The sequence below is a fragment of the Stegostoma tigrinum genome, chromosome 1, assembly GCF_030684315.1.
Source record: "Stegostoma tigrinum isolate sSteTig4 chromosome 1, sSteTig4.hap1, whole genome shotgun sequence".
NCBI lineage: Eukaryota > Metazoa > Chordata > Chondrichthyes > Orectolobiformes > Stegostomatidae > Stegostoma > Stegostoma tigrinum.
The window spans coordinates 40,930,050-40,950,319 of NC_081354.1; the positions used below are offsets into that span (position 1 = coordinate 40,930,050).

A 20,270-nucleotide genomic window follows, 5' to 3' on the forward strand; every position below is an offset into this window, starting at 1 on the left:
AAAGAATGCCTGAGTCCTCACACCCTTAACATTGAAACTGTATGTTATGTCCTCACACAGGGTGGCACAGAAGCCTTACCAGGGAGGTTAATTTTATGCAGCAGTAAGGAGTTTTGAGGGGTCTGCAAAATGTAAGGCGAACAATTAGAATGTCTGTACTCCACAAGGAAAAAACTCCTGCCAGAAAACCATCATAAAATGTGCCCTCCCCTGACCAAAAACCTCCTTCCGCATAACAACATGTCTTTAAAGACTTACTTTTCCATTTGAACATATGGAGCTGCTTTATGTTGTTTTCTATTGCTTGCTACAGAAATTTCAAGTTCATCTTTTAAATTCTGTGTTGTAATGAGAGCTGACGACAAGGAGGACTTAGCCAAGACTTAGCAGTCTGCACATTGGGGAATGGAATTTGTTCCATTTAGTGAATGTTGGCAGATCATCTGATGGCATCTTATTGCATTCAGTTCTCCCTGGAAACACAGTCTTGAAGGAAAGTTAAGGTTATGTGTCTGACTTTATGTATCTGACTGGTGTCATCGGTGTCAAAGAGTATCTGACGAGTGGCCTTAGCAAATATGTTATTTGTGAATGGGAGAAAGAAGTGGAATGTAGATTTTGAAATCCTGCAGATACCTTAAGTATGAAGTCAACCAATTTTTTTTAAGATTAGATTCCCTACGTATGGAAACAGGCCTTTCGGCCCAACAAGTTCACACCGCCCGTTGCAGCATCCCACCCAGATCCAACTCCCTATAACCCACACACCCATGAACGTTTTGGGCAATTTAGCATGGCCAATCCACCTAGCCCACACATCTTTGGACTGTGGGAGAAAACCGGAGCACCCGGAGGAAACCCACGCAGACATGGGGAGAATGTGCAAACTTCACACAGACAGTTACCCGAGGCTGAAATCGAACCCGGGTCCCTGGCACTGTGAAGCTGCAGCGCTAACCACTGAGCCACCATGCCGCCCAAATTCTGAGTTGTGGTGAGACAAAAAGAAACTATTGCAGGTGCTGAAAAAAAACTAAAAACAGCAAATGGTGAAAACGCTCACCAAGTCTAGCAGCAACTGTGAACTGAAAAACAGTTCAAGTTTCAATCTGTGACCATCATCAGAACATCAGATGAAGGCTTCTGATATAATGTTAAATACAAATAATACTGATAAGGTAGCTTCTGTGGAGCAAAACAGAATTAACATTTTAGGGTGAGATGACCTTTTTTTGGAACATTAATTATTCCAGTCCTACTCAGGCTCCTTCCCTCATGACGTCTTCCATTACTTTGACAACAGCATCAATGCCAAATGCTGGTCTTAACATGTACTTCAATACTTCATTGACTTTGTTTCCAATTTCCACTCTTCTCTTACTTTTAACTGGTCCATCTCAGACTTTTTACTCCTGCATTTCCATGTCTCATTTTCTGGATCAAGCCATGTTCACTATGAATTTACAGACTCCTATAACTAAAGTTTTGGCAAAGATCTGTAGGTTGGGTTATGGGTGAAGTTGTTGATTTGCTCGCCAAGCTGGCTCATTCTCATTCAGACATTTCATCACTGTGCCAGGTGTTGTCATCAGTGGAGCCTCCGATGAAGCGATGTTATTCTACTTCACTTGGAATTTATACTGTCTCGTCTATTATGGTGAGTAGTATCATTTCTGGTTTTGATCTGCATGGGTTTGTATATGGGGTCCAATTCTAAGTGTTTGTTGATTGAATCATGGCTGGAGAACCATGCCTCCAGGAATTCCCATGTATGTCTCTGTTTGGCTTGGGCTACTATGGTTACCATATCCCAGTTAAGCTGATGGCCTTCATTGTCTCAGTGTGCCAATAATAAGGAGAGTTCATCATGCCATTTGCTGCTAGTTGATGTTCATGTATTCTGATGGCTAGACAGGAAGGAACCAGCCCAGTTGTTCCCCTCCCCCCACTGCATCACAAAACCAGCCCAGCTCATCCCCTCTCCCCAGTGAATCCCAAAACCAGCCCAGCCTGTCTCTGCTTCCCTAACCTGTTCTTCCTCTCACCCATCCCTTCCTCCCACCTCAAGCTGCACCTCCATTTCCTACCTACTAACCTCATCCTGCCTCCTTGACCTGTCCGTCTTCCCTGGACTGACCTATCCCCTCCCTACCTCCTCACCTATACTCTCCTCTCCACCTATCTTCTTTTCTCTCCATCTTCGGTCTGCCTCCCCGTCTCTCCCTATTTATTCCAGTTCCCTCTCCCTATACCCCTCTCTGATGAAGGGTCTAGGCCCGAAACGCCAGCTTTTGTGCTCCTGAGATGCTGCTTGGCCTGCTGTGTTCATCCAGCTCCACACTTTGTTATCTTAGACAGGAAGGAAACTAGCCATGAGAATACATGATCAACTGGCAGCAAAACAGCACTACGAACTTTCCTTATTATTGGTACACTTCCTCCATTCTGAGGAAGGGTCACCAGACCAAAACATTAATATACAAAAGGACCCCATATACAAATCCATCCAGATCAAAACCACAAATGACACTACTCAGCATAAAAGGACCAATCAGTATAAATTTCAAACAGGGTAGAATAACATCGCTTCACCGGAGGCTCGACTAATGATGTCACCCAACTTGGTGACGAAACGTGTGAACGAGAACAAGCCAGCTCAGCGAGCAAGTCCACAACCTCAGTCCTACAACTACCTTGACAACAATTGCATACCTTATTTCCCGTAAGGACTCCATTCCATCCTCCCACATTTTCCATGTCAGACACTCCTGTTGTGATAATGCAACCTTTCACATCAGATCTTACGATATGTAATCCATTTTCTTCAACTGAGGATTTTCACCTGCCAAAATTGACAAGCCCCTCCATTGTGTCAAATATGTTTCACACACCTCTGCTTTCACCACTTTGCCTCCCTGCCTAAATAATGACAGGATTCCCCTTATGCCCACTACCTCCCCACCAGCCACCGAACTAAACAGATAATTCTCCACATTTGCACCAGCTCCAGTATATGTCATTATCTTCCTCTACCTTCTGCTTTCAGCATTCTGAAGGGACTGTACCAATCGCAACACCTTAGTCCAGTCTTAAGTGCAGTCACACTTAACATCACCTCCCTTACCAACACTCCTTTCTGTATAAACTCAGGAAATGCCTGCTTTTTCATCTCTTTCCTTCTCACCACACAAAGCTCCAAATGTTCCCTCTCAGTGAAAGAGCAATTTACTTATATATCTTGCAATTTAGTATCCAGTCATTGCTACTCTCAAGGTAATCTCCTCTGCATTCCCTCCATTTGTCAGAGGACAGGATGCTTGCTAATAATTGCACAATATTCACCGTTTGCAACTCCTCAAATACTAAAGCAGCCCCTGTCCAAATGCAGAGACACCTGGGCAACACTTAGACTTGGGTTGATAGGAACGTAAGAACTAGGAGCAGGAGTAGGCCATCTACCCCCTTGAACCTGCCCCACCATTTAATAAGATCATGGCTGATCTTTTTGAGATTCAGCTCCACTTACGCACCCACTCACCATAACCCTTAATTCCTCTACTATTCAAAATTTATCTAGCCTTGCCTTGAAAACATTCAGCGAGGTAGCTTCTACCGCTTCACTGGATAGGGAATTCCACAGATTCACCACCCTTTGGGTGAAGAAATTCTTCCTGACCTCAGTCCTACATCTGCTTGCCTTTATTTTGAGGCAAAGCCCTCTAGTCCTAGTTTCACCTGCTAGTGGAAACAACCTCCCTGCCTCCATCTTATCTATTCCCTTCATAATCTTATATGTTTCTATAAGATCTCCCCTCATTCTCCTGAATTCCAATGAGTATAATCCCAGTCTACTCAGTCTATCCTCATAATCCAACCCTCTCAACTCGGGAATCAACCGAGTGAATCTCCTCTGCACCCTGTCCACTGCTAGCATATCTCTTCTCAAGTAAGGAGACCAAAACTGCACACAGTACCCCAAATAGAGCCAAAACATTTTATGGTGAAAAAGGAGGCCATTAAATCCAGCATATCTGTCTTGGCACCTGAATGAGCTACCCAGCTTGTCCCATTCTCCAACCCTATTTCCATGGTCTTTAAAATTCACCACTTTCAAACATAAATCCACCTCTCTTTTAAAACCTCCTTGGCATCCACTTCCACCATTCTCTCTAGCAGTGCATTCCAAATTCTAACAAACTCTCTGAATAAAGAAGTTTTTCCTCATCTCACTCCTAGCTTTCTTGCTGATAGCCTTGAAATTTTGTCCCCTAGTTACTGACATATCGACTAGTAGAAACAGAATATCTGCCATTACCCAGTTAAAATTGTTCATAATTTTAGAAATAAAAATAGAAATAGAACATTACAGCACAGTACAGGCCCTTCGGCCCTCAATGTTGTGCCAACCAGTCGTACCGATCTCAAGCCTATCTAACCTACGCTATTTCATGTACGTCCATATGCTTATCCAATGACGACTTAAATGTACCTAAAGTTGGCAAATCTACTACCGTTGCAGGCAAAGCGTTCCATTCCCTTACTACTCTCTGGGTAAAGAAACTACCTCTGACATCTGTCCTATATCTTTCACCCCTCAATTTAAAGCTATGCCCCCTTGAGCTCCCCGTCACCATCCTAGGAAAAAGGCTCTCCCTATCCACCCTATCTAACCCTCTGATTATTTTATATGTTTCAATTAAGTCACCTCTCAACCTTCTTCTCTCTAATGAAAAGATCCTCAAGCCCCTCAGCCTTTCCTCGTAAGACCTTCCCTCCATACCAGGCAACATCCTAGTAAATCTCCTCTGCACCCTTTCCAAAGCTTCCACATCCTTCTTATAATGTGGTGGCCAGAACTGTACACAATACTCCAAGTGCGGCCGAACCAGAGTTTTGTACAGCTTCACCATAACCTCTTGGTTCCGGAACTCGATCCCTCTATAAATAAAAGCTAAAACACTGTAGGCCTTCTTTATAGCCCTCAATAAGGTCACATCTAAATTTTCTCCATTCAAAGGAGAGTAAGCCTGACTTATCTAATCTCTACTCGTATCTGAATTTCCTCATTCATTGTTTCATTCTGGTAAATCTTTGCACTCTTTCCAGAGTTTTAATATCCTTCCTTAAATAAGGTGCTCAGAAACTGAATACAACATTCCAAATGTGGTCTGGCCAATGATTTGTGCAGGTGTAGTATCACTTGCTGGTTTTATGCTCGATGGCTCTACTTATAAACCTTTAAGCCCTCTGCACAACTGTTTCAATTTATCTTGCCACTTTCAGAGAACGTGAACCACGAGGTTTCCTCTGCTCCTGCATTACGCTCAAATTTGTACCATTAAGTCTGTATTATCTCTGGGTTTTTCCTACCAAAATGCCTGATGTCTCATTTCTCTGTCAGGTGTATGCCCACTTGTATCATCTTCAAATTTAGGGATTTTTCCCTCAACACCCATCTCCAAATCATTTATATAAGTCAGGAAAAGCAGGAGTTCCAAAACTGACCACTGGGGAATCCAAGATAACAAAGTGTGGGGCTGGATGAATACAGCAGGCCAAGCAGCATCTTAGGAGCACAAAAGCTGACGTTTTGGGCCATGACCCTTCATCAGAAAAGGGGGATGGGGAGACGATTCTGAAATAAATAGGGAGAGAGGGGGAGGCGGACTGAATATGGATAGAGGAGAAGGTAGGTGCAGGGGAGAGTATGAATGGGGAGGTAGGGAGGGGATAGGACAGTCCGGGGAGGACGGATAGGTCAACGGGACAGGATGAGGTTAGTAGGTAGGAAATGGAGGTGTGGCTTGAGGTGGGAGGAGGGGATAGGTGAGAGGAAGAACAGGTTAGGCAGGCGGGGGACGAGCTGGGCTGGTTTTGGGATGCAGTGGGGGAGGGGAGATTTTGAAGCTTGTGAAATCCTCATTGATACCATTGGGCTGCAGGGTTCCCAAGCAGAATATGAGTTGCTGTTCCTGCGACCTATGGGTGGTATCATTGTGGCACTGCAGGAGGCCCAGGATGGACATGTCATCTGAGGAATGGGAGGGGGGAGTTGCAGTGGTTCGTGACTGGGAGGTGCAGTTGTTTACTGAGAACTGAATGTAGGTGTTCTGCAAAGCGGTCCCCAAGCCTCCGCTTGGTTTCCCCAATGTAGAGGAGGCCACAACGGGTACAGCAGATGCAGTATACTACATTGGCAGATGTGCAGGTGAACATCTGCTTGATGTGGAATGTCATCTCGGGGCCTGGGATAGGGGTGTGGGAGGTGGTGTGGGGGCGTGAGTAGCACTTCCTGCGGTTGCAGGGGTAAGTGCCAAGTGTGGTGGGGTTGGAGGGGAGTGTGGAGCGGACAAGGGAGTCGCAGAGAGAGTTGTCTCTCTCTGCGGAAGACAGACAAGGGTGGGGTGGGAAAGAGGTCTTTGGTGGTGGGGTCGGTTTGTAGATGGCGGAAGTGTCGGAGGATGATGCGTTGTATCCGGAGGTTGGTATGGTGGTATGTGAGGACTAGGGGGATTCTCTTTTCAACTCCTCCTCCCATTCCTTAGACAACATGTCCATCCTGGGTCTCCTGCAGTGCCATAATGATGCCACCAGAAGGTTGCAGGAACAGCAACTCATGTTCCGCTTGGGAACCCTGCGGCCCAATGGTATCAATGTGGATTTCACCAGCTTCAAAATCTCCCCTCCCCCCACTGCATCCTAAAACCAGCCCAGCTCATCCCCGCCTGCCTAACCTGTTCTTCCTCTCACCTATCCCCTCCTCCCACCTCAAGACGCACCTCCATTTCCTACCTACTAACCTCATCCCGCCCCATTGACCTGTCCGTCATCCCCGGACTGACCTATCCCCTCCCTACCTCCCCATTCATACTCTCCTCTGCACCTATCTTCTCCTCTATACATCTTCAGTCCGCCTCCCCTTCTCTCCCTATTTATTTCAGAATCTTCTCCCCATCCCCCTTTCTGATGAAGGGTCTTGGCCCGAAACGTCAGCTTTTGTGCTCCTAAGATGCTGCTTGGCCTGCTGTGTTCATCCAGCCCCACACTTTGTTATCTTGGATTCTCCTGCATCTGCAGTTCCCATTATCTCTGACCGCTGGGAAACACCATTTTTAACTCATCACCAATCTGAGAAATGCCCATCCATACCTACCCTCTGTTTGCTATCTTTCAGCCAACTTCTAATCCGTGCTGCCAAATTTCCATTAATTCCAAACATTTCTAACTTTCTTAGCAACTTGCCATGTGATACCATATTAAACGCTTTCTGCAAGTCCAAGTATACAACATGCACAGCACTACTCTCATCCAGTGCCTCAAAAAACTCAATCAAATTTGTCAGACATGAGCAGTCCTCGACAATGCCACTTTGACTATCTTGTAGTAATTTACTTTTTCCAAAATGTAGATTTACCTTATCTCACAATATGGCCTCCATCAGCTTTCTACTATTCATATCAAGCTAACAAGTCTGAAATTTCCTGGGTTATTCTTTGCCTCTTTCTGAAACAATGATGTCACATTTGCAAACCTCCAGTTCCCCAGAACTAATCCTGTGTTCAGAGGGGTCTGGAAAATTTCTGTCAATGGATCTGAGATTTTCTTCCTAACATCTCTCAGCATTCTAGAATGTATCCCATCTGGCTCTGATGACTCTCAACCTGGAATGATGTCAGATTTTTAGCATCTCTCCTTTATCTTCCACAATACTTCACAGTTGCTCAACATCCATGTACAAGTTCACAAACACCTCACACTTGCAGCAAATGAAGAATCAAGACAAAATTGAAGACTTTTTAAACTAAAACTCTTACTATAAGGTTATTTACTATTTATAGGATTCAGAAGTCTGGCTTTGTCTCCAAGACTTAGCATAGCACCTAGACAAAGTGATGTATATGCTTGATACAGAGTGTCAAAAAGGCTCTGCAGTTCCAACCTTGAATGCTGAGTGATATTATGTAGGTCTTACTGGTCATATTTTTGAAGAAATAAAGATAATTGAGTATTAACTGAACCTGATTATTGAGTACCTCTACTAATAGTAGTAGTGTTGGTTCCAGCTCAGATTGAAGTAGTAATTCATTGTCCTTCCCTTTGAAATTGTCCTTGTAGTGTTTTCTGTTGTAAGGAACGCGCAGGCTCTCTGGAACACCAATCTTATTCTCCAGAAGACGAAACTGCAGGCTCTGAAATCCAGACGCTGGTACTAAGTAATTCCTTTAAAAATATATGGTAAACGAAATAACGCATTACACGGAACATTACAAATATGGTAGATGGAAATTCACAAAAAATTGCTCTTCTTCTCATGTTACATATAAAATTAACCAACTGTTAGATTGTAATTGCCTTTGTTTTACTATCACATTGGTCAGTTCCATTCTGGAAGAAAGGGAATTTGTCAGCAGCTATACACATAAGATTAGTCGGTCAAGTTTGACAAAATTAGACTTTTTATTTCACAGCCATTCAATGAGAACTGGGTTTACTCTCTGGATCATGGGATACCTTATGCATATCAAAAATTGATAACATTTTTGCATAATTACATCAAAGATGACCCAACAATCTCCTCAATCCCTATTAAGAAGGCACATTCTCCAAATGATTAAAGGCTGACAATAAATGTCTCCCTGCTGACATTCACCATATCCTGAGAACAAAGAACTACAAACAAAAAACTTGCTTTTTATGATCAACATAGAAGGAGTGCAGTTTAGAGCAGAAGAAATAATTAATAGTGTAGGTCGTACAGTTACTCGAGCCTCCTTCAATTCAGTAAGCTCAAGGCTGAGTTTTGATATCAATTTTACTTTCGTGTCCCAATTCTCAACCTTTTGACTCCCAAAACACTCAAGAAGCTACCATCGAGTATTGAATATACTCAAGAACCAAGCAGACACAGCCTTCGAGGACAGAGAATTCTAAACATTCAAAATGACTGATTGAAGAACTTTTTTCTCACCTTAGGGTTTAAATGGCTAACCCCGTACAGAGCCCAAAAGAAGGGATGTATATGGTACTAATCATCAGGATATGGGTTTGGGTAACAGTGCCTCGATGTGCTCACAAACAAGTATGCTTTGCGCAATCTGCTCTAGGTCCAAGTCAAAGCACTCCACGTCTAATTGTCCATGAACAAGGGTCATGGATGCTACAAGAGGGTTGAGAGGAAACAGGGAGGATGCACATGGGGATGGGGAATGGGTGAGAGTTAGGGGAGTCAGGAAAGCTGTATGTGATCTTCAGGAACTAAGGAGGCTGGAAGGTGACTGGAGGAGATAGGGAGGCACCATGGTGAATGAAGGTGGCTGCAAGAGATGGTTGGAGTAAAAGAAAGCTTTTTGCAGACGCTGCCAGATCTGACGAGCTTTTCCAGCAATTTCTGTTCTTGTTAGGTATTGTAAAGTACTTGTTGTTGACGCTGATACTGAACGAGGTTTTTCCATGCCACAGATCTATATTACGAGGAGCTACCGTCTCGGAAGAAATGCAATGAATGCAACTGTAAGAAACAATGCGACAGTTATTGAATTAAATTTCAGTTTCAAATCTAAGGTGCAGTGAAAAGGCTAGAAATTGCCTGATTAAAGTCTTTCAGGTTTTGTGCATGTGCGATGAAAACACATTCACTGTGACAGATCAGTCTGAGATTTTAATGTGATGGCTTTTTGTGTGTTGATGCGTGTTTCAGATATTCTGAAAATTAACAGTTGCTAATTTATGAGCTGCTATCTTGAATTAATTTAAACACTGCATTGTCAAATAAATTAATACTTTCCTTGTAGTTGAATGAATTGGCTATTATTATTGAAGATTTTGCTGAATTCTTCTATTCATGCTTCTGTGCGAATTCAAAGCCCCATACACTAGCACAACTATAGAAGTGACTACATGACATTAGCATCAATCAAATCGATTAGTGAGAATGAAAAAGGAGACCCCAAACCTGAAAAGTAGCTTCTCCCCCAAGAAAAAAAATTCCCTGCTTCCAGCATCTAAAGTATGTATGGGAAGACAATTATGGAAAACAAGGAAATGACTGGGATATATAAATTAGGTGGATTAGACATATGAAATGCCGGGTTACAGGGGAAGAATCTAGATGGTATTCTCTTCGGAGGGGCCGTGTGGACTTCTTGGGCTGAATGGCCTCATTCCACACTGTAGGAATTCAATGATTCTACTTCAGAGGAGATAAACAGGTATTTTGCATCAGTTTTTACAGTGAAAAATACCTCAAACATCCCATTAATACTGAAGAATCTTAGGGAGGAATTAAGTGCCATCACCAAAGCTGGAGAACAAATAGCACTAAAGGCAGAAATGTCCACGGCTCTGATGGCTTGCTTCCTGGCATCCTAAAAGAAGCAGCTACAGATAGTGGATGCATGGTTGTAATTTTCCAAAAATCCTTGGATTCTGTGAAGTACTGGAGGATTGGGAACTGTTAATATGATACCACTAGTCAGAAAGGAAAATAAGCAAAAAGTGGGAAACAGTAGGTCAACTAGACGAACACTATTGCTGAAAAAAAAAGAATCAATTATTAAGGAAAATCATAATCTAAATCAAGCAGAGTCAGTGCAGCTTCATGAAAGGGAAATTGTGCCAAACTAACATATGAGAGTTTTTTGAGGAAGTGTCAGCCAGAGTTGATCAAGTGGGGGGACCTTGTTGAATGTAGATGTGTTGAATTTAGAATTCTAAAAGGCATTTGACAAGTTATTTTCCACAAGTTTTAAGTCAGGAGATAAGAGACCACAGTGTTGGAGATGGTATGTTGGCATGGATAGAGCATTGGCTAAAGGGTAGGAAACAGCAAGTGAAAATAAGGCGTTCTTTATCAGGTTGACGATCCATGACCAATGACGTTCTACAGCAATCAATTAGTGCTGGAACAGCAGCTGTGTACAATGATATGGAGACAGGAAGTAAGGCTAGTGAGGCTAAATTTGCAGGCGACCCAAAAATAGGTGGAAAGGCAACTTGCAAGAGAGAAATAAACAGTTTAAAGGGAGATGCTCAGAGGATAATTAAGTGGACAAAAGTTTGGCATTGGACTATAATGTGGGAAAATGTGGAGTTCTTTATTTTATCATGGTGAACAAAAGTGCAGTAATATTTGAATGGAGAAAAACTACAGCAAGACGCAACACTAAGTAACTTGGGAATACTTGTACACAAAACACAAAAAGCTAGAACACAGGGACAGCAGATAATCAGGAAGGTTAATGGAATGTTGGTCCTGATTTCAAGGTGGTTGGAGTACAAGAATAGGGAGACCTTACTGCAGCTGTATAAGGTGCTGGTCAGACAACATCTGGAGCACAGTGAGCATCCGACTTGGTTACTTATTGAAGAAAAGATATTACTTCATTGGAAGCAGCTCAGAGAAGGTTCACTTGGATAATCCAGCGTAGAGGGATTATTCCATGAGCAAATGTAAAACAGGATGGGATTCTACCTATTAGAGTGTAGAAAACTGAGATGTGATCTCATTGAAACATATAGTTTTTTTAAGGGACTTCACCAGGTAAATGCTGAAAGGATGTTTCCCCTCACAGGTGAATCAAAACCAAAGGGAATCATCTCAGAGTAAAGGGGCACTTATTTAAGACTGAGATGAGGAGGAAATTCCTCTCACAGAGTGTTGACAGCCTTTGGAACTCTGCCACAGAGAGCTGTTGGGGCAGGGACCTTGTGTATGTTAAAGCCTGCGATAAATAGATTGTTGCTCATTGAAGTCAAGGGTTATGGGAAAAGGGCGGAAAAGTGAGCAAAGGAATGTTGGACCAGCCATAATCCTATTGGAAGATGGAGTAGATTTGAGGGGTTGAATGACCAACTCCTGTTCTTATTCAGTCTGTAGTGTTTTGCTTTTTATTATTTTCTTCATTTGTAAGTGTAGTTAGTTTCATATTAAAATAAGATTTATCACTTGGTTGCAAAGTTTAGCATTTCTGACAATGAAAGCTAGTTCTGTGGATAGAAATATTACATCGTGACAGTTAAGTTGGTTGATGTTAATTTTCCAGAAGACTTCTGTCATTTTTAAACTTTGAATTGAAATCAGGAGCCTAATGATAACAGAACACATCAATATTTGTTCAATATTTTCTTAACTGCACACAGCTTTATTGTGGTGGTTGCAGTGCTGTTCAAGTCCTTTGGATTTTGATGCTGTCTGAATATTGCAAAGGGCCAAGTTTACTGGAACAAAGCTAGTTGTACAAATGTTGTGTGATTACCTGGCAAAGCCATGTGTGTAACCTGAACCTGACAACACCCTAGTTTTTCGTAGACTTTATAAATAGTCAGCAAAGGCTGAATCAGTTTTTGTCTGGATAAGTCTTAGTTCCATCAAGTTTCTTAGAGGTTTTAGATTAGATTAGATTAGATTGTTAGATTCCCTACAGTGTGGAAACAGGCCCTTCGGCCCAACAAGTCCACACTGCCCCTTGAAGCATCCCACTCAAACCCATCCCCCCCATAACCCACACACCCCTGAACACTACGGGCAATTTAGCATGGCCAATCCACCTAGTCAGCACATCTTTGGACTGTGGGAGGAAACCGGAGCACCAGGAGAAAACCCACGCAGACACAGGGAGAACGTGCAAACTCTGCACAGAGAGCTGCCCGAGGCTGGGATTGAACCTGGGTCCCTGGCGCTGTAAGGCTGCAGCGCTAACCACTGAGCCACCGTGCCGCCCTCAACTCAAGACCTAACAAGATCTCTTGTTAGTATCTTGCCAAACTCACCTCATTTTGAAGAAAAATCGCTAGACTCAAAATTTTAACTGTGCTCTCTCCACAGATGCTGCCAGATTTCAAATCTGATTTTTCAGATTTCCAGTATCCACAGTTGTTTGCTTATTATATCACCTTATTAATCTACCCCACTATTTACCTTTTGTCTAGTTATAACCCCATCTTACCACATACCACAGAACAGCTTGCCACTCACTGAATATCCACTGAAAGACTTTGGATGTGTCATATATAAAAGGCAGCTGTGTACCAGCCACACACTTAGAATTCTGAAGCTGTCCTGCTCATTTACAAACACGGAAATTACTACAAGAGTTCAGCAGGTTTGGCTGCATCTGTGAAGAGAAATCAGAGTTAACAATTTGGGTCTGATGACCCTTCCTCAGAACTGTTCAGTGTTGGACATTCAGACAGAAGATGTCAGAGAAAGTGACAGAGATGGTGCCACAATTCTCCAAGAGAGACCCAGAAATGTTGTGGATGGAGTGGTCCAGACGGTGGTGGCATCCTCTTCCCAGAGGACTGGCAGAGGAGACCATGAAAGCAGGCCCTGGCAGGCAAGGTTCACTACCTGGGCCACTGGAGAGGTTTCTGGCAGATCAATTCCAACAATTTATTATCTGTACCAACAACGAAATGCTTATTGACTAAGTAGGAACAAGCCAGGTAAAACATGATTAGTTTTACAACAAAAATTTATGTGAGAGTATTAGTGGAGTAACAGTGGTGAAGATAATGTAAAGAGGCATTTGGGCAATTTAGGCAAGTTGAGTTAACAGGCAAATTTTGTAACCCAAGCCTCTCTCCTTTGAAATTTGCCCTGAAAAGATTTATAAATGTAGCTTATGTATATGCCAGGATATTTTCAGAGATTAAAAGATACTTTATCATCCAGCAAGTCTTTGCTTCAATTTTTTTAATCACACCAAGCTTAACACTTTAGAAGTAGTTACATCCTCAAAAGAGCATAGGTATTGCATTGTGTTTGATTCTAAAGTTTTTTTAATGGCTCAGGCAAATTACTCCAAACACAGGGAAATGCTCGAGCTTCTAGGAAATTGTCTAGTTTTTGAAATAGTTCAGGTTTCATAAATATATCAAAATAGGAACAGAAATAAGCCTGTTTCACCATTCAAAAAGATATTGCCAATTCTTGTCTCAATGCCATACTTATGCTCTCTTCCCAGACAGCTTGACATGCTTAGCTTGTCGAAACCTATTTATTCCTCTCTTAAATATACTCAGCATCTGGTGTGTCAATCCATGTACAGATGGTTGCTTTTTATCTGCATTATGCTGTTTGTGCTCTTCAAAAATATCAGAATAAAACCCCATGATCATTCACAGTGCTCTTCCTGTTCTTGTTTCCATGTTTTTGAGAATTTCTCCTTTTAATCATGATGGTAGCTGCTTTAAATATTGCAGGCTTGTGCCTTTAGCTGGCTTTTATGCCAAAAAAGAATGCATTATGAGCTAGGAAGAAGGGTCCCGACCTGAAACATCAACTTTCCTGTGCCTCTGATGCTGCCTGGCCTGATGTGTTCCTCCAGCTCCACACTGTGTTATCTCTGACTCCAGCATCGACAGTTCTTACTATCTCTGAATGAGTTAATGATATCACATGTACCTTTTCTCTCTGCATTTGTGCCTTTTCCAAGGAACAAGATGGATGAACAAACTGATGACCAAGAACGGGTAAGCCTTTTCAATATATAAAACAGTTTTTGTCTTGGTTTTCCCCGAAATGTCGAACTGAGAATCACTGAGGATGGAGCTGCACTTTCAGCACCATTTTTTTTAAGGACAGGTCACTTGTGCCGTTCTTTTTCACTGAAGAGAATGCGTACTCATGATTGCTTCTAGCTCCAGTATAATTTGTAGCTTTCAACCTTGATCATAGTGACAAATTCAGCGCTGAACTCAGACAATTGATAGGTGGCTGTAATAAAAAGAACTTTTCACAACTGCAACGATTGGAATCCTTTTCTCAAGCCTTTGGTGCCTTGCTGTCTTCAGCTTTTGTACTCACGAGCTGGTACCATGATGCAATTTTTTAAAAAAATCATTGAGGCGATATGAGGGCATTGCTGACTAGGACAGCATTTTTTGCCCATCCCTAATTGCCTTTCAGGGCCATTAAGAGTTAACCACTTTGCTGTAGGTCTGGAGTTACATGTGGGCCAGACCAAGTAAGGACGACTGTTTCCTTCCCGAAAGGACGTTAGTTGAATCAGATGAGTTTTTCTCATGAACAATGGATTAATGGTCAGATTCTTAATTCCAGATTTTGTTATTTTTTTAAAATGAAATTCATATTCCACATCTGCTGTGGCAGGATTTGAACCTACTTCTCCAGAACATTACCTGGATCTCTGGATTAACAGCCCATTTGTAATACCATCAGGCATTGCTTCCTAATATATTTTCTATCTGTTAGCCGACATAACATTTACCACAAAGATTAGATTCTTGTTAAAAATAGATGTCTTGACCTTATTAACAACACCAACAATGTACATTAATACATCTCAGAATTACATCCACAGTCTGGGTTCAATGCTTGCTTTGTTTACTAATATCACATATATACAGTTGACTGAACAGGATCAACCATTTGGACTGACAACTACAGATTGACTCACTAATTGCTGAAATAAAAAGGCGACCTTTTATATAGGAACATCAAGATAGCATCACAACATGTGATATCTTAAAGATTTACTTCCTTGCTGAGGTTTGTACAATAGTACTATAACCACCCTAAAAGTATTAGTTCCATGGCTTGTAGTCAGTACACAATGGCAAACGTAATGCATGCATGTTTTGCCTCTTAATGATTATCCCTGTCTTCAAGGAAGACTTTATATTATTGTTTTGCCAATCCTCGTTACAAGAATGGTACACTAAATCAAATACAAGAATGTGATATGCATCTCACTGGAGCTGATATTTGACAGCTTTGGTGATGGCAAGTTCAAGAATAACATTCACGAACATCATAAGCATCATGATGACATTTGAACGTTAGATTCATCGAATTTGTAATATCACAGAATACGTTCTGCCCACCTAGTCTTCGCTAGCTTGCCGACACCAAATCAATTAGCAGCTTTTCTGCTCCTCTGATGCTGTGTTCATCCAGCTCTACACCTTGTTACTAAATCAATTAATCCTGCTTCTCGGTCTATACCATAGCGCTGCAAGTTCATTTCCTTCATGGGGCCAGCAATTTTTTTTCAAAATGCCATTGAATGTCTGCTCCCATGATTGTCATGTACAATAGATTTGAGGCTACTACCAAAGTGTAATAAACCTGTGCAATAAAGTTCTTTATCATCTGTCCCATCCCGACCACCCAACAGCACCAACAGCGCTCACCAAAAATTGTAAATTTGTGTCTACAAGTCCTTGAGCTATCAATCAATGAAAACAGCTTTTTCTTGACTACTTTTTCCAAACTTGTCATAATCTTGTAACCTCTATCAGACTTCATCTTGATTTCCTTTGCTTCAAAAGAACCCCAGCTTCTGCAACCTAAACTCCCTCAACCCTTGAATCATTGTGTTAAATCTGCTCTTTTAAAGACCATCAAAAATTCCCAAAGTGTGGTGAGCAGAGGCCCTGTGGCCTTGAGGAAAGTACTGGTGTTCAGTGAAACAATTGCATCATGTTGTAGATGTAGCTGGGGTAACTCTTTTTCATCACTTTCGTTTATGTTTCTTGTTGCCTTTTAATGCCTTTTCAGTTATGTGTGTTGGTATTCTTCCTTGAAACTTCCTCCAGGACAATGGAGGTTTCTTTCCTCTTCATGTGGCTTCCTGATACACAGTAACTAGTTAATGGCTTAGACCTTCTGATCAGGGGCAATGCTGGAAACATTGCCATTACTCACAAAGACTTGAAGCGTTTGTAATCATCAGATACTGGCACGGAGAATAACAGATAATGCAGCAGCTCCCGTTCAAATCCAGATGGTCATTGAAGAATTGGATTAAGAAAAGGATGTCTCCCTTTTACAGTACTAGCCATGGCATCCAGGTCATTTTAAAATGCTTTTGAGAAATTTAATGCAAGAGTGTGGGCTAGTAAATGAGTGGGTAGAGGTGGGTCAAATGGGTAAGAAGTAAGGTTGTGTCAAAGATGGAGTTATTCAGTTGGAGGCTGTTGGGTGAAGCCAAAATGATAACTGGATAGGGAATGGTCCGGTCTAGCATCATCAGGTTAGAGAATATGGTTGTGTCAAAGGGCAATATCAGGTCTGACAGTGAGGTAGTCAGATGCTAGTGTGGGTCTGATCAGTGACAAAGTCAGGTGATCAGTGAATTATTGGAGAATTATTTGTGTCATAACAGGTACTAAATCTTCTAAACAAAAACAAAAGACCTGTCGATGCTGCAAATCAGAAACAAGAACAGAAATTATTGGAAAGAAAAAAAATCAGCAGGTCTGCAGAAAACAGAATTAACGGTTTTGGATCTAATGACCCTGCTTCAGAACTGATCGCAGTTAGGAAAAGTATAAATGCCAAAGAAGAGTTGGGTGCAGGAAAAGGGGCAAATGATATAAGAACGTGGGGATCTGAGTTCCGGTCGTATGCCATTTCAACATATCACTGTGTTCCCTGGCCAACATCATTGTCTCAAGCTTGCCTCAGTGCTCCAGCAAAGGCCAGTGCTGGCTAGAGAAATAATGCCTCTTTTTCCAACTGCAGCTTTTTGGACTCAATATCAAATTCAACAATTTTAGGGCTTGCATATCTTCTCCATGTCCTTGCCCAAAGCCCAGACACCAGGCCTGGTTATAATGGCTGCTACCATAAACAGTCCATTGTCCAGGTCTATCCTAGAATAATGACGGAGATAAGAGAACAAATTGCTGGAGCATTGAGACAGCTTTATATCCTCTTTGGCCACAGGTGTGGTCCCAGAGGACTGGAGAATAGTTAATGGTGTCCCATTGTTTAAAAAGAGTAAAGGGGGGATAATCCAGGAAATTTCAGGCCTGTAAGACTCACAGTGGTAGGGGAATTATTGAAAAGGATTCTTTTGGTGCAAGATCTATAAGCAATTTGAATGAAAAGGAATGATTATTGATAAACAACATGGTTTGTGTGGGGAAGGTTATGCCTCACTAACTTGATGGAGTTTTTTGAAGAGGTGACGAAGATGATTGATGAGGGAGAAGTGATTGATGTCTACACAGATTTCAGTAAAGCCTTTGACAAGGTACTTCATGACAGACTGCTATAAAAGTTGAAGTCACCTGGTATCAGGGGTGAGCTGGCACAGAACTGGTTCAGTCAAAGGAGACAGAGAGTAGCAGTGAAATGAAGCTTTTTGGAATGGAGGACTGTGACTAGTAGTGTTCCACAGGGATCAGTGCTGGGACCTCTGCTGTTTGTAGTCTACATCAATGATTTGGAGGAAAACATAGCTGGTTTAATTACTAAGTTTGTGGACGATACAACAATTGGTGGAGTTGTGGGTGGTAACGAAGATTATCAGAGGATACAGCAGGATATAGACGGGTTGGAGGCCATGGGCAGAAAATTGGCAGATGAACTTTGATCCAGACAAATGTGAGGTGATGTATTTTGGAAGGTCAAGTACAGGTGGAAATTATACAATGAATGGCAGAGTACTGAGGAGTATTTATATGCAGAGAGATCTGGGTGAGCAGGTCCACAAACCACTGAAGACAGCAAGACAGGTAGATAAGGTAATAAAAAGGCCTCTGGCATGCTTGCCTTCATTGGAAGGGGCATTGAGTAGAAGGATTGACAAGTTATTCTGCTGCCTTATGGAAGTTTAGTTCGGCCCCACTTGGAATATTACGTACAGTTCTGGTCACCACACTACCAGAAGGATATAGAGAACATAGAACATTACAGCACAGTACAGGCCCTTCGGCCCTAAATGTTGTGCCGACCTGTCATACCGATCTGAAGCCCATCTAACCTACACTATTCCATATATGTCCATATGCTTATCCAATGATGACTTAAATGTACCTAAAGTTGCTGAATCTACTACCGTTGCAGGCAAAGTGTTCCATTCCTTTACTACTCTCTGAGTAAAGAAACCACCTCTGACATCTGTCCTATATCTTTCTCCCCTCAATTTAAAGCTATGCCCCCTTGAGCTCCCCGTCACCATCCTAGGAAAAAGGCTCTCCCTATCCACCCTATCTAACCCTCTGATTATTTTATATGTTTCAATTAAGTCACCTCTCAACCTTCTTCTCTCGAATGAAAACAGCCTCAAGTCCCTCAGCCTTTCCTCATAAGGCCTTCCCTCCATACCAGGCAACATCCCAGTAAATCTCCTCTGCACCCTTTCCAAAGCTTCCACATCCTTCTTATAATGTGGTGGCCAGAACTGTACACAATACTCCAAGTGCGGCCGCGCCAGAGTTTTGTACAGCTGCAGCCTAACCTCTTGGTTGCGGAACTAGATCCCTCTATAAATAAAAGCTAAAACACTGTATGCCTTCTTAACAGCCCTGACAACCCGGGTGGCAACTTTCAAGGATTTGTATACATGGACACCGGGATCTCTCTGCTCATCTACACTACCAAGAATCTTACCATTGGCCCAGTACTTTGCCTTCCGGTTACTCCTACCAAAGTGCATCACCTCACACTCGTCTGCATTAAACTCCATTTGCCACCTCTCAGCCCAGCTCTGCAGCTTATCTATGTCTCACTGCAACCTACAGCATCCTTCATTACTATCCACAACTCCACCGACCTTAGTGTCATCTGCAAATTTACTAACCCATCCTTCTACACCCTCATCCAGGTCATTTATAAAAATGACAAACAGCAGTGGACCCAACACTGACCCTTGCGGTACACCACTAGTAACTGGTCTCCAGGATGAACATTTCCCATCAACTACCACCCTCTGTCTTCTTTCAGCAAGCCAATTTCCGATCCAAACTGCTATATCTCCCACAATCCCATTCCTCTGCATTTTGTACAATAGCCTACTGTGGGGAAACTTATTGAATGCCTTGCTGAAATCCATATACACCACATCAACCAGTTTACTCTCATCTACCTGTTTGGTCACCTTCTCAAAGAACTCAATAAGGTTTGTGACGCACGACCTTCCCTTCACAAAACTATGCTGACTATCCCTAATCAATTTATTCTTTTCTAGATGATTATAAATCCTATCCATTATAAGCTTTTCCAACACTCTACCAACAACTGAGGTAGGGCTCACTGGTCTATAATTACCAGGGTTGTCTCTATTCCCCTTCTTGAACAGGGGAACCACATTTGCTATCCTCCAGTCATCTGGCACTATTCCTGTAGACAATGACGAGTTAAAGATCAATGCCAAAGGCTTGGCAATCTCCTCCCTGGCTTCCCAGACGATCCTAGGATAAATCCTATCCGGCCCAGGGGACTTACCTATCTTCACCCTCTGAAGGATTTCTAATACCTCTTCCTTGTGAACCTGAATCCCACCTAGTCTAGGAGCCTG

The 20,270-nt window shown here is 42.3% G+C and overlaps 1 protein-coding gene across 2 annotated transcripts in view; it reads right to left on the reverse strand.

Annotated features, from left to right (window-relative positions):
- The window catches only part of LOC125454629 (tryptophan 2,3-dioxygenase-like), an 85,648-nt gene that overhangs the window by 30,392 nt on the left and 34,986 nt on the right, over positions 1–20,270 (reverse strand). For both annotated transcript variants that reach the window (XM_048536889.1, XM_048536031.1), the window contains exon 6: positions 8,034–8,220. In XM_048536889.1, the coding sequence (XP_048392846.1) occupies positions 8,034–8,220 (187 nt within the window). The remainder of the gene's footprint in view (positions 1–8,033; positions 8,221–20,270) is intronic.